This window comes from Miscanthus floridulus, chromosome 18 (assembly GCF_019320115.1).
Source record: "Miscanthus floridulus cultivar M001 chromosome 18, ASM1932011v1, whole genome shotgun sequence".
Taxonomy (NCBI): Eukaryota; Viridiplantae; Streptophyta; class Magnoliopsida; order Poales; family Poaceae; genus Miscanthus; species Miscanthus floridulus.
The window spans coordinates 118932145-118945828 of NC_089597.1; the positions used below are offsets into that span (position 1 = coordinate 118932145).

At 49.2% G+C, this 13684-nt stretch overlaps 2 protein-coding genes across 3 annotated transcripts; both read left to right on the top strand.

Annotated features, from left to right (window-relative positions):
• Positions 1-920: 920 nt before the first annotated feature.
• Positions 921-4868, top strand: LOC136521602 (GDSL esterase/lipase At2g42990-like). Its single transcript, XM_066515350.1, has 3 exons — positions 921-1379; positions 3992-4481; positions 4593-4868. Exons 1-3 carry the CDS (start codon positions 981-983, stop codon positions 4784-4786), a joined length of 1083 nt encoding a protein of 360 aa, XP_066371447.1. The 5' UTR covers positions 921-980; the 3' UTR covers positions 4787-4868.
• Positions 4869-6018: 1150 nt separating this feature from the next.
• Positions 6019-13031, top strand: LOC136522047 (uncharacterized). 2 transcript variants are annotated; one of them, XM_066515835.1, is made up of 2 exons: positions 6019-8952; positions 12842-13031. In XM_066515835.1, the coding sequence occupies exons 1-2, from the start codon at positions 6063-6065 to the stop codon at positions 12892-12894; spliced, it is 2943 nt and encodes a 980-aa protein (XP_066371932.1). In that variant the 5' UTR covers positions 6019-6062; the 3' UTR covers positions 12895-13031. The 2 variants fall into 2 exon arrangements, 1 of the variants encoding a protein (XP_066371932.1); XR_010775765.1 differs by lacking the exon at positions 6019-8952 and adding an exon at positions 8965-9381 and having other exon boundaries at positions 12842-12971.
• The last annotated feature ends 653 nt before the right edge of the window (positions 13032-13684 follow it).

A 13684-nucleotide genomic window follows, 5' to 3' on the forward strand; every position in this document is an offset into this window, starting at 1 on the left:
TTTCTTCAATCTAAACAAGGCCCTGTTTCATTAAGTAGAAGATCACTGCTGCAGGTTCAAAGGCTGCAACACCGGAGCATGTTCTCTCTTCGTCCCATACATGTTGGGTTGTGTAGGTGAATGTTTATGTGGTAGAGTTCCTTCACCCAAAATAACAAAAGCTAAATAATTACAAGATTAGTAAGGACCTCATATGCTACTCCTGACAAAACATTTCTTCTCGTCTTAGATTTGTTTGCCCGCACTTGTATCCAACTCAATCGACAAAGACAAGACCTCGGAAGACAGTACAGATTGCGTAAACCCGTGCATGAGGATGGAGCCTAGGAGCAGCGCTCTGGCTGAACTAGCTACCAAATTCATGCTTATGGGTGGATGCAGGGAAAAATGAATACACCCACAACAAAGTATAGTTAAGCGCCTCAAAATTAGATGAAGAAGACTAGAATACTTCAGCTCAGCTCAGCTCTCACTCTCGGGGGCGTTATCTTGCTATTCCAGGTCAAATCATACGTACGTACGTGTACCGTGTACGTAGGTTTAATAAGCCAACAAGACTGCACCACCACCAGCAAATATTAATGAACAAACGCTTCCTGAGATGGATATTTGCCGTGTTAGCTCGGTTGATAAGTTATCTTGCTATTCCAGGTCAAATCATACGTACGTACGTGTACCGTGTACGTAGGTTTAATAAGCCAACAAGACTGCACCACCACCAGCAAATATTAATGAACAAACGCTTCCTGAGATGGATATTTGCCGTGTTCGCTAAGTCATGGCTAAAAGTACTGTTGACTAATTTATTATGAGAGAAAAATACTATTTATTAGCTGAAAAAATACGGTTTATAGACAAAGCAAACAGGGCAATATACAGCCAGCTGAGCCAACACCCAACAGCACACTATTTAAGTTTCAGTGTGCGCGCGCGCCTCGGCCTCGCTATAGAGCTAGAAACCACCCCACCAGGCAACTACCATGCCGTCGTCGTCGCAAAGCCGCAGCCGCCTGTGCTGCAGGCTGCTGCTGCTTCTTCTCGTCTTCCATTTCTCCGGCAGGGCCGTCGGCGGCGGCGGCGGCAAGGTGCCGGCGCTGATCGTGTTCGGGGACTCGACGGTGGACGCGGGCAACAACAACTTCATCCCCACCGTCGCCAGGGGCAACTTCCCGCCGTACGGGCGCGACTTCGACGGGGGCGTCGCCACTGGCAGGTTCTCCAACGGCCGCCTCGTCACCGACTTCCTCTCGGAGGCGTTCGGCTTGCCGTTGTCGGTGCCGGCCTACCTGGACGCCAGCTACACCATCGACCAGCTCGCCACCGGCGTCAGCTTTGCCTCCGGAGGCACCGGGCTGGATGATTTAACAGCGGAAATCGCAGTAAGGAAACTTCGTTCTATAGCTTCTGGCGTGCCATGTTTTTCTTTATTTTGATTGCCTGGTGTCCCATGCTGCTGCTTCTCGTGATCTTGCAAAGTTTACATATATAGGAGTGAGCCAACGTCGATCTTTTGCTCTCTCAAGAGTGATGGTTTTCTGTCACTTTATTTTGACTCTGCCCTATATTAGGCCACCTTTGGTTCACGTTAATATGATAAAAACAAGCCAAAATTTAGCCATGACAAAATGTTGGTAAAGTACAAGATGTTATTTTTTTTGCGAAGGAAAGTACAAGATGTTTGGATTGGAGCCAAGTCAAAGTTCAATTTAGGCAAAGAAATAAGATGCCTGGATGATAACCATGCATGACAAAGTGTAGCCAAAGCTACCTATGAACAAGACACATAAGGTCCATGTTATTAGGTTTTTGAAGAACTATAATATAAGGTGTGTTTGGTTGATTATTCAGTGTCATCCCCTTCTGCCAACTTTGCTTTAGCGATTCTAGGCTAGAAAACGCGTCCAACAAACTCTCTTTCTTCATTTTTTTTTCTGCTCCTATCCTAGAATTCTCGCTCGGAAGAATCCGCGAGTCATCATCACTCGCCATTCGCACGACGGCGTAGGAGTTCCCACACGCGCCTCCCATCTCCCGCAAACGGTATTTTCTCACGTGATGCTCCCCGACGCTCTTCATAGCCACCGCCACCGCAAGGCCATGCGTGCAGGAGGATGAGGGTTTTTTCTTGCATTTCCCGTCGCCGTCTTGGTATCTTGGTCCCTCGGTGCCATGCCAACACCACGGAGTAGCGGCCGAGTAGCGGGAGGCCGGGAGCTACACCTAGTTTAACCTCGGGTTAATTCTATTGGTGTCATTACAACTTTCATTCATTGGAAATGTACAACTAAAATTCACCTATTTTGAATTATGTTATTATATTTTCCCCTAATATATACCACTTTATATGTTCTAGACAACATTGGACCCACATGCAGGTCATCATGTTCTCGAATTGCCCAAAGTCCCCTCCACTCCCTTGTCTCTCCATGTCATTGACGTATGAACCTCTTCTTCCTCCTTCCTTTCCTCCCCATGACCAGATGGACACCGTTGGCCTGGCACACCCACCGCCGATCGGCGTGCTCGTCGCCTCGCCCGCCATTGGCCCCGCTCCTTCACCCACGCAGCCACACACCCCCTCTCCCCACATTCGCGATGACACTCATCATCGCTTTGCACACCACGGCCCCACGCACCAGTCCCCTCACGCCCCCACCAGCCCAAACTCGTGCCACACGCCACCACATGCCCTACTCCTGCACCCATGCACGTAGTTGCATACCTCCCGCCCCCCGTCCACGACAACGCCCACCGCCCCGCTGAGCCGACTTCGCTGCCCTCATATTTGTGGAGCTGGTAGTGGAGGCATTAATTGCACACGGGTAGGCATCGGCGGGCACCATGGTTGGCGGAGGGGGGAGTAAGAGGGTGTCGACGACGAAGGAAGGCAAGGAGATGTCGAGCAGTGCGGGCGGTCGCCGACCATGGGCGGCCCGAGCTCGCCTCCCTCAATGCGGACGGCGGCGGCGTTGGCCAAACACAGGCAAGCTGGGCAGACGAGCGATCGCATGAACGGAGAGTGCTTGATGACGACAATAGCCAGTGTGCTGCATTCAAATGGATTGGGGAGAGAGCAAGGGGGAAGACAGATTGGGGCAAGGGGATGATGTGTGGAGCCTACTTGTAAGTGAGTGAAAAGCATGGGTAGCTTGGTCAATAGAAAATGACCGTTTGCGTACTTCATCCTGCAATTCGGTCTAAGGGCATAAAAGACGTAGAATGTGGCATAGTTCGGTCAAGACAAGAATTATAATGGCAAGATTCGAAATAGATAAATTGCAATAGTATGTCCTCAGTCTAAGAAAATTGTAATGGAAGTATGAAACCGATCCAATTAATTAACCCTTGAACCTTATTAGATCGTGTTCTAGCTCCCGGCCCAAGTGGCATAGCAGGCGACAAACTGCAAAGCTAATCGAGCTTGTGCAACTAATGAAGTTGCCCAGAGCAGTCGGGCGTCCCTCCGCCGTAGCGGGGGCCAGTGCCACGCCACGTTCGATGCCTATGATTGCAGCCCCTTTATGCTTCGTGCCATCGTCGCGTACGTCTGCCAACCGTGCATCCTCTCACGGAACCTCTTCACTGCTATACAACTGATGACGTGCCATGTTCAAAATACAGGGGACTGGTTTTAGATGATCTGCGGTAACTAACACTTTTGAGTGGCTAAATTGATTTGGAGAGCTGATTTACTTATTTTTCAATTGTCAAATTTACATAATTTCTTATAATTGCTCTAAGAATCCAAAAACTATGTTTCCTACTTTTAAAAAAAATGTCCTCCATTTAGTTGGATGCCAAATATTTGTTTGATAGCCACCTTTTATTTGGTGACCAATGTTGCCAAAAAAAAAAAAAAACCTTGGGCACCAATTTGGTACCTAAAATTTGGCCATAACAGATTTTTTTGGTAACCCTAAAATAATCTTCTACAGTAAGTAGTATTCAGCAACTTACTTTGTTGTTCGAAACCTGTTCGAATCTATTCCAGTCAGTTATCCCCATGAGCCAGCAGCTGGAGTACTTCAGGGAGTACAAGGCGAGACTGCAGCTCGCAAAGGGGGAATCCACGGCGAACGAGACCATCGCCGAGGCCGTGTACATCTTCAGCATCGGCACCAACGACTTCATCGTCAACTACTTCACCGTGCCTCTCCGGCGAGACCAGTACACCCCGCCGGAGTACGTCGCCTACCTCGTCGGCCTCGCCGAGGCGGCCGTCCGCGACGCCTACGGCCTCGGCGCGCGCAAGATGGAGTTCACCGGCCTCGCGCCGTTCGGTTGCATCCCCGCGGCCAGGACGCTCAACCATGACGAGCCCGGCGAGTGCAACGAGGAGTACAACCGCCTGGCGGAGATGTTCAACGCCGGGCTGCAGGAGGTCGTGAGGAGGCTCGACGGTGAGCTCGCCGGCGCGCGGGTGGTTTTCGCGGAGACGTACGGCGTCCTGTCTGACATCGTCGCCAATCCGTCGGACTACGGTTAGTGAACCAAAATCTTATCTTAAGTTCTTCACAACATACACTGATTCTTGCATTGGATCAGCTCTAGAATCACACTCGGGGGTTTTCTTTGCGATCGATGACCTGCAGGATTCGACAACGTTGAGCAAGGCTGCTGTGGCACAGGACTCATCGAGACATCTGTGCTGTGCGGCTTGGACGAACCGTTTACGTGTCAAGACGCTGATAAGTACGTGTTCTTCGATTCAGTTCACCCGTCGGAGCAGACATACAGGATATTAGCTGACCATATTTTCAACACTGCATTACGAGTGTTCCTGTGACATCATTTGTACCTCTTGAGATTTTTTTGGTTTACACAAGAGAAATATATCTGTTTTTTTAAAGCATACAAAAGTCTTAGAAACCAAAATGAAAGAAAGCTTGGATACCTATAGCTTCAGGTACCCGTTATAAAAAAAAGGTACTGCTAGAGTCCCGGCGCCCGTGGCGGCGGTCCATTTTCGCGCAACCACGCGTGGGCCCACGCTGTCCGGACGTCGCTCGCCCGCGTCGAGCGTATGTGGGGACCGCTCACGCCTCTTCCACTTCATCCCATATGTAACACTCGATCTACTTTTAAAACATATAGATGCAACACTTACAACATACAAAAAAAAAAGACAGATGAAACACTTGGCATGCATTTGAAACACTTGCAAAAACACTTACGCCACATCCAGATAAAACACTTTCAACACATGTATGAAACATATGCAACATCTAAATAAACACACTGGCAAATACGTCTAAAAAAATAGATGAAACATTGGGGACAGACGCTTGCAACATATGCAACATCTCGATCTAGTTTTGCAACATCCATATGCAAACAATTGCAAAATACCTCTAAAATATATGAAACATTTGAAATGTGCGCTTGCAACATGCATCGTATCCTGGTGCGGCATCCTCCGTCGTCTGCATCGGGGCACCACAGCCGTAGCAGGAAGCGAGCCCGAAGGGCTTCCGCGCCAGGGCCCGGTGCTTCTCCTTGCACTGGCAGCGTCATCGGGCGGGGCGGGCAGGGTAGGAGCAGCGGGACGGGCGGCGGAGCAGTGCCAGGTGCAGCGAGGTGGGCACGCGGAGCAGCGGCAGGAGCAGCGCGGAGCAGGTGCGGGAGCAGCGACAGCGGAGCAGGAGCAGGCGGGGCGGGCGGCAGGAGCAACCGAAGGGACGCGGGGCGCGGTAGCAGAGCGGGATGGGGCCGGGTGCGGCGCCGCCACGCTGGAGAAGGCCGCGGCAAGCGGACCCCACGATGGAGGCTCACGCGACGGTCGCATGTGTGCGGCATGATGGAGGAGCTCGCGGTGGTCGCATGCCTACGGCGGTGGGGAAAGGATCGCATGCGTGCAGTGGTGGGGAAAGGAAATGTCGCTAGCCTTTTTTTCTTTTTGGAGAAACTGTGCTGATGGTGGAGCGGAGCAGACCTATTGGACCTAATCGCTGCACAGGTCTAGAAACCGAGCGTCCGAACGGATGCGTTTGGAACAGTGAGAACCCATTGGCGGAACCCATCCTGCCCCTCGCCGGTGGCCGGCCGGCAGGTCGGCGGGCGGGATGCCTCCACCGGTCACCCTGGCGTCCTCAACTCGACAAGCCCTACGGCGCATCACAGCAAAAGATCCCATTCATCCAGCGGCGATCGTCGGCAAGTTCTGGGATCAAACGGAGTCCGATTGTGAGGAGCTGGGAGATGCGGACGCCCTGCCGCGGTTCTTCCCAAGGACGGCATCAGCGGCGCCGGCGCCGCCGATCACTGGCCCTTCTCCCGCACCTGCGGCCACGGCCACCGCATGTCAACCGATCCCGAAGCCATCCCCAAGGCGAGTCCGGTTACCATTGATGACGGCATGGAAAGGACCACTGCCACCACCACGGATCACGCCTCTACCCTCCATCGGCGATTTCATCTCGCCGGCGTTGCAGCGGCAAACTCGCCGGCGTCCGGGTGTCCATCGGCCTCAATTTCAAATTCCAAATCTTGGATCCACCGTCATCCAAAACCGGACTCGGCCCAAGCCGACGCGACCGGCTCAGGTCGCCCCGACTCGGTCGGCTACGAGACGGCCTCTGGTCGCACCGCATAAGGGCGGTCCCACGCAAGCCGAAGCCTCCACGCAACCACTCCGAGGCCCGAGACGTCGAGTGGTCAACCCTACGATCATCGACGCCGCCGCAACCTGCGCTCCGTCATACCTCGAGGTGCTGATGGCCGGGGGAGACGGGGGAAGGAGAGGAGGCCGGGGCGCTCCTGGCAGCGGCGGAGCCGATCGCCGCCGGGGTCGCGGCCGCGCCATCATCGACGACGGACGCGGACGGGACGACGGCCAGGGACATCGAGGACGTGGTCGCGGGGGTCCGATGCACAACTCTGGCCGTGGGGGTCCAGCACCCTCTGCCGGCCGTGGAGGCCCTCCACCGGCTGGCCCTCCACCGGCCGGCGGTAGGGGCAACTCTGCCCGGGGTGGACGAAACCCTCGGCACGCAGGAGGTGAAGCTGACAAAGATCAAGGTCCAAATAGCTCTGCAACAGAGGCTGCAGTGGTTGAACAGGGACAAGCCGAGCAAGAAGAAGGGAAGAAAAGGAAACGAAACACAGTGAAGAAGGTGTGCACTATTTGCACGGATGAGCACTTCACAAATTTATGCCCTTTGTTGCGAGGCCCCAAACCCTCAGTCGCGTTGTGTGGTGCAGCTGAGGATGGGATGGGGTTTTTCCAAATCCAGGGTGCAAGAAATAATCAGATCGTGGAGACATCACAGTCTTCAATTGCAGCACTCGTCACTGTCAAAGTCGGCAAAGTATCGGCACAGTTACTTCAGGCGGAGCTGGCTAGGATTATCCCGGTCCGTTGGGATTGGGAGGTACAACAGCTGGGGGCTAACTCTTATGTTGTCCCCTTCCCCAGCAAAGAAGAACTGGATCGCATGATAGCAATAGACACCATCAACACAAAGAACAAGGAAGGCACTATATCTTTTGCTGAGTTTGTGGATGATGTGCAGCCTATTAAGGTGTTGGAGCAGGTATGGCTAAATGTCACCGGTGTCCCTAGGCGCCTGCGTTCGTTCCTATCGCTGTGGGCAGTGGGGACTATTGTTGGAGCTACGCAGAAGGTGGACATGGTTCATCTCAGGGCAACAGGTCAAGCCCGCATTCTAGTGGCTGTTTTTGACCCCAAGAAGATACCAGGTATGGCGGACGTTTGTGTTGGCACTAGTATCTACCGCCTATTTTTCAAGGCGGAGGAAGATTTACAAGCCGACACCGGTGCTGATCCGTCTGATGAGGACTTGTTGAGTGATAAAGATCTGGAGGAGGGAGACCGTGAAATGGAAGATGCGGAAGATCCTAACCCGCAGAACCCTCAGGATAATAGGAAGTCTTCCCAACAAGCACCGCAGCATACTCAAAATGTCCCACCTATGCAACAGGCAAATCTAGTAGATGAAGCTTTGGACTTGGCCTGTGAGCAACTCTTGGATGAGATCAGTCTTAAAGTTGCTTTGGAGTCTGACCTGGGGACTACCAGGAAGAGTTACTCTCCACCAACACAAGAAGAATTAGCGTTTTTTAACTCTAATAATACTCTTTTTTCTTCTGCTGTTGTGCCACTACCTTCGACAAAGATTGCTAGTACATTTGTCGACGCTTCGGGTGAGGGAGGAGAGGGCTTTACTCCGCCATTGCCCTCCCCCTCGCCACCGCTGGAGCTGGTGTCTCTTGCTGCCCCTATTGATATAGGGTGCGGCCTCGTTGGGGGCTCATCGGAGGCGGCCCTCTCTTCTACTTCTACAGCGGTGGAGACCGGTATCATGACGTCGGTCCCTGCAGCGGTGGAGGAACCAGAGTACGCCCCCGCTGCACAGGGACGTGGCCCGGCACCCCCACCACTGGAGGTCACCGCCCTGATGCCTGCACAGGGAGGTGGCTCGGCCACATCGACGGAGGAGACGCTCCGGCTTGACTCGTCGTCACCCAATGTTGAGGTGGCTCAGGTGATGGAGTCCACCGCTGCGGAGGTTCAGGAGGGGGGCCCTACTTCGCCACTCGCCCCCCTGTCCACGCCGACCGGGGGAGAGACAGTGGTGGTGCCGGCCTCTGCTACCTGGGGAGAGGTAGCGGGGACTACCGCCACTGCTACTCTCTCCACCCAGCCTGGAGAGGCTGTGGAGACGCCACTGCCTGCTGCACCCTCTCCCCCTGCTACGACCTTGGGAGAGGCAGCGGTGGCACCAGCCGGTGCATCTCAGGCCGTCTTGGAGGCAGCATTGTTGGAAGGAGCGGGTGCTACCTCACCATCTCTTGAGGGAGCCTCCAATCCCACACCTGTGGTGGTTCCCATCAAAGAACTACGACGGAGCACCAGAAACGCAACTTTAGCGGATATTCATACACTCCATAAGGCGGAACGTTTGACGGCGAAAAAGAACCTCGAATTCTCAGGTAACTCTTTTAATACCTTTCCAGATTCGAAAATTATTTCAAACCTTGGTAGGGTAGGCATCAACCTAGAATCCTCTACTGTTGCAGTTTTAAAAAATATTGAGGTAGCTAGGTCAGCCTTTTGTCAAAATACAAAAAAAGGTTGTTCTTCCTCTAGGTGCTCTGATATAGAGAGTGATGTTGAGAAAGAGGACCACCTTGAGGGTATTCTCAGCCACGCTTGTGGAGATCTAAATGAGAATATGCCGGTTGCTGAGTTGGATTCCATCATTGATGCACCACCTCTCAGTACAAAGAAGATTTATAACAATGCCAAAATTCGTGGCAAAGTCAAACTTCTTAAAAAGGCCAAAACCCCTTCTAAAATCATTATAAAATGAAGGGAGTTTTCTGGAATAGCAGAGGTCTTGCAGACTTGGCTAAACATAGGTACTTGAGGGAACTAGTTAAGGAAGAGCAAATCAATTTTATTGCAATTTCCGAGACTGGACGTGAATCCTTCCCAGATCATGTCCTCAAAGATCTTTGTGCGGGACATGAGTTTCTTTGGCACACCATGGCCCCCCATGGTAGATCAGGGGGCATTCTTTTAGGGGTTGATCTGAATTTTTTTGATATTGGAGCAATAGATGAGGGAGATTTTTATGTAAAATTCACCCTACGGTGCAAATCTAATGACTTCAAGTTCGTACTATATACAGTATATGGACCTGCCCAAATTCAAAACAAGAATGCTTTCCTGGTAGAACTAGCTAACACTTGCTCTAAAGAATCTCTTCCTTATATAATAGGAGGGGATTTTAATATAATGCGAGAGCGAGAAGATAAGAGCTCAGGGGATTTTGACTATAAGTGGCCTAATCTTTTCAATGCTGTCATTGATTCTCTGGATCTTAAAGAGATTGTCATGTCAGGCCGCCAATATACTTGGGCAGGACCTGGAGATGACCCGACTTTTGAAAAGTTAGACAGAGTCCTTGTGACCACTGAATGGGAGAATCAATTCCCACTCACTACAGTTGAGGCTAGAGATAGAAATATCTCTGACCATACCCCTCTAGTTCTTAGCACTGGCCACTCGACCCACCAGTTAAATAATCACCCTTTCAAATTTGAGAGAGGGTGGCTATTAAGGGAAGGGTTTTATGGTATGGTTGCAAATATCTGGCAATCTCCTTGTTCAGGATCAAATTCTCTGGAGCGGTGGCAATCCAAAATCCGCAGACTCAGACAGTATCTGAGGGGATGGGCTAAACATACTGCCGGGTCTTATAAAAAAGAGAAGAAGACTATACTAGGACGCTTAGAAATTCTTGACAAGAAAACTGAGACTTCTCAGTTATCTGATCAAGAAATTAATTTAAAACATTATTTAAAAGAACGTCTAGTTAATCTGCTGAGAGAGGAGGAACTCAAGTGGTATGAGCGTGCCAAGGTGAAAACACTATTGGAAGGTGATGCTAACACTCGTTTCTTCCATCTAGTGGCTAATGGGAAACACCGAAAGCAGCATATCTACAAACTTGAAAATGATCAAGGTGCTGTAATTGGTGATGATTGCCTCAAAAGCCATATTACAAACTATTATAAGAATCTCTTTGGGTCCCCCGAACAATCTGCTATCACTCTTGAGGAGGATCATATCGTAGATATTCCTCAAGTGTCCCCGGAAGAAAATGATATCTTAATTAGTCCATTCACCGAATCTGAGGTGAGGGATGCAATCTTCCAGATGGAACATAATAAAGCTCCAGGACCAGATGGTTTTCCTGCGGAATTCTATCAGGTTTTTTGGGAAATTATCAAGGAGGACCTTCTTTGTCTCTTTGCAGACCTACATTTGGAGACACTCGATCTCTACAGTTTGAATTTTGGAGTCATTACTCTAATTCCAAAGATTCAAAATGCCACAAAAATTCAGCAATATCGACCAATTTGCGTCCTCAATGTGAGTTTCAAGATATTCACAAAAGTGGGCACAAATAGACTGAATACGGTTGCCAAAACAGTGGTGAAACCAACACAGTCGGCCTTTATGCCAGGTAGGAATATTATGGAAGGTGTGGTAATTCTCCACGAAACCATCCATGAATTACACTCTAAGAAAAGAAACGGAGTCATTTTCAAAATTGACTTTGAAAAAGCATATGACAAGGTCAAGTGGTCGTTCTTACAACAGACTTTGCGTATGAAAGGTTTCTCACCTAAATGGTGTAGGTGGGTTCAGAATATGGTCTCTGGAGGAAGTGTGGGGATTAAAGTTAATGATGACATTGGCCCATACTTCCAAACCAGAAGGGGACTCCGGCAGGGTGATCCTATGTCACCTATCTTATTTAACATCGTCGCTGATATGCTAGCTATTCTTATTAATAGAGCAAAAGCGGATGGGCAGATAAGTGGAATTATCCCCCACCTGATTGATGATGGTTTATCAATCCTACAATATGCAGATGACACCATCATGTTTCTAGACCACGATCAAGAACAAGCGAAAAATCTCAAACTTTTACTATGCGCCTTTGAACAATTATCTGGGCTCAAAATTAATTTCCACAAGAGTGAGATTTTTTGCTTTGGGGCAGCCAAAGAAATGGAATCCTTCTACACTGATCTCTTTGGCTGTAAAGCAGGGGAATACCCCTTCAGATATCTAGGCATCCCTATGCACCACCGGCAACTCCTTAATTCTGAATGGAGAAAAGTTGAAGAGCGATTCGAACAAAAGCTCTCATGCTGGAAAGCGAAATACTTATCCTATGGGGGACGTCTAGTACTGCTTAATTCTGTATTAAGCAGCCTACCCATGTTTATGATGTCTTTCTTTGAGATCCCAAAAGGAGTTATCAAAAAACTCGATCATTTTAGGTCGAGGTTCTTCTGGCAAGGATCCTCAGAGAAACATAAATACCGCCTTGCCAAATGGGATATCATTTGTCGTCCCAAGGATCAAGGTGGACTAGGTATTCTGAATTTACAACTGCAAAATAAATGCCTACTAGCAAAATGGCTAGTGAATCTCATGAACACAGAAGGCATATGGCAAACGCTATTACAGAATAAATACCTAAATTCAAAAAGTTTATCCCAGGTCACGGCAAAGCCAAATGATTCACATTTTTGGAGAGGCCTCATGCATATCAAGGATGAGGTGCTGGCAAAAGGTTCTTTCGATATTAAGGATGGAACCACGGCTAGATTTTGGGATGATGTATGGGTAGGTGCTAGGCCTCTGAAAGTTCGTTATCCATCTTTATATAATATTGTGAGAGATCCTCACGCTACAGTCTCAAAGATAATGAGCACTAGCCCTCTGAATATTTCTTTTAGGAGGGCTCTGGTGGGTAATAAACTTACAGAATGGCTTAGTCTAGTAGCAAGTATTTCTCATGTCGAACTAATAAATGGATCTGATCATTTTAGATGGAGTTTAACCAGCTCAGGTTCATTCTCAGTCAGATCCATGTATCTCAACCTTATAGATACAAATACATCTTTTCGGCATAGGAAGATTTGGAAGATAAAAGTTCCTCTAAAAATAAAAATTTTCCTCTGGTTCCTACAAAGAGGTGTCATTCTTACCAAAGATAACCTGTCTAGGAAAAATTGGAAAGGGAGTCAGAATTGCGTTTGTTGCAATGGGAATGAAACTATTCAACACTTATTCCTGGACTGCCCTATTGCCATAATGATTTGGAGGATTATCTTCTTTGCTACTAGTTTAACTCAACCTAGATCAATCAGCCACATGTTTGGTAACTGGCTGTCTAATCAAAATAAAAGGATTAGAAATTTGATTTGGGTGGGAGTGGCTGCTATGTGTTGGGCTATTTGGAGATGCCGTAATGATGTTGTTTTTAATAAAATAAAATCTAACTCTATTATGCAGGTCATTTTCAGGGGAGCGTACTGGTTACGCTTCTGGGCCCAGCTGCAGCGTGAAGAGCAAGCTAAGGACGCGCTCTCGACAATAAGCAAGAAATTAGAAGTTATTGCTCTAGAGATATCCAATAACGGATGGAAACAATTTTATTGTTTAAGTTAGCGTCTTGGTCATGTTATAAGACCTTGGCTTTCTTTTTGGTTTTATCATTATCTGTAATTTTGGGCTGTGTACATCTACGGATGTAGAGGCCGGATGTTTATCCATTATCTAAAAAAAAAAAGACGTCCTCAGCGGAGCATTATGGTTAAAAAAACTTCAGCTACCGATGCAACAGAACAGTACCAAATATAAAGGGGAAATATAAAAAAGATAAAAATGGGAAAATAAAAAAGATAAAACTTCTAAAGTGTGGGACCTAATTATCCGGGTGAAGTTGGTACCGCGTGGAACAAGAGCATGGACAGAGGACGGATGGTGGGTGCTGCCGCCGCACCACAGGGAGCTCGAGGGACACCCGGAGGACACTGACCATCAGCCCATCACCTCTAGCGGCACGGCCTCACCGTGCGAAGTTCGAATGGTGCGAGGCCTACATTTGCTAATGTAGTTCGATAGAGTGCCACTAGAGTGGCTTCTTCTAAGACCCATTTTCATTCGAGTTGCATTGGGTGTCTGATCTGATCTTCGACACTGGTACGGTGGTCAACTGCAAAGATGCGAGTCGATGCAATTTTGAAATGGTAGCCTTGATGAGGTTGCATACGAGGGATTTGGGGAGAGGGCAAGGCGGCAAGACAGAGCAACTACAACAGTGAGAGTGGGCGGTGTCGCCCTAGAGACAGCTGC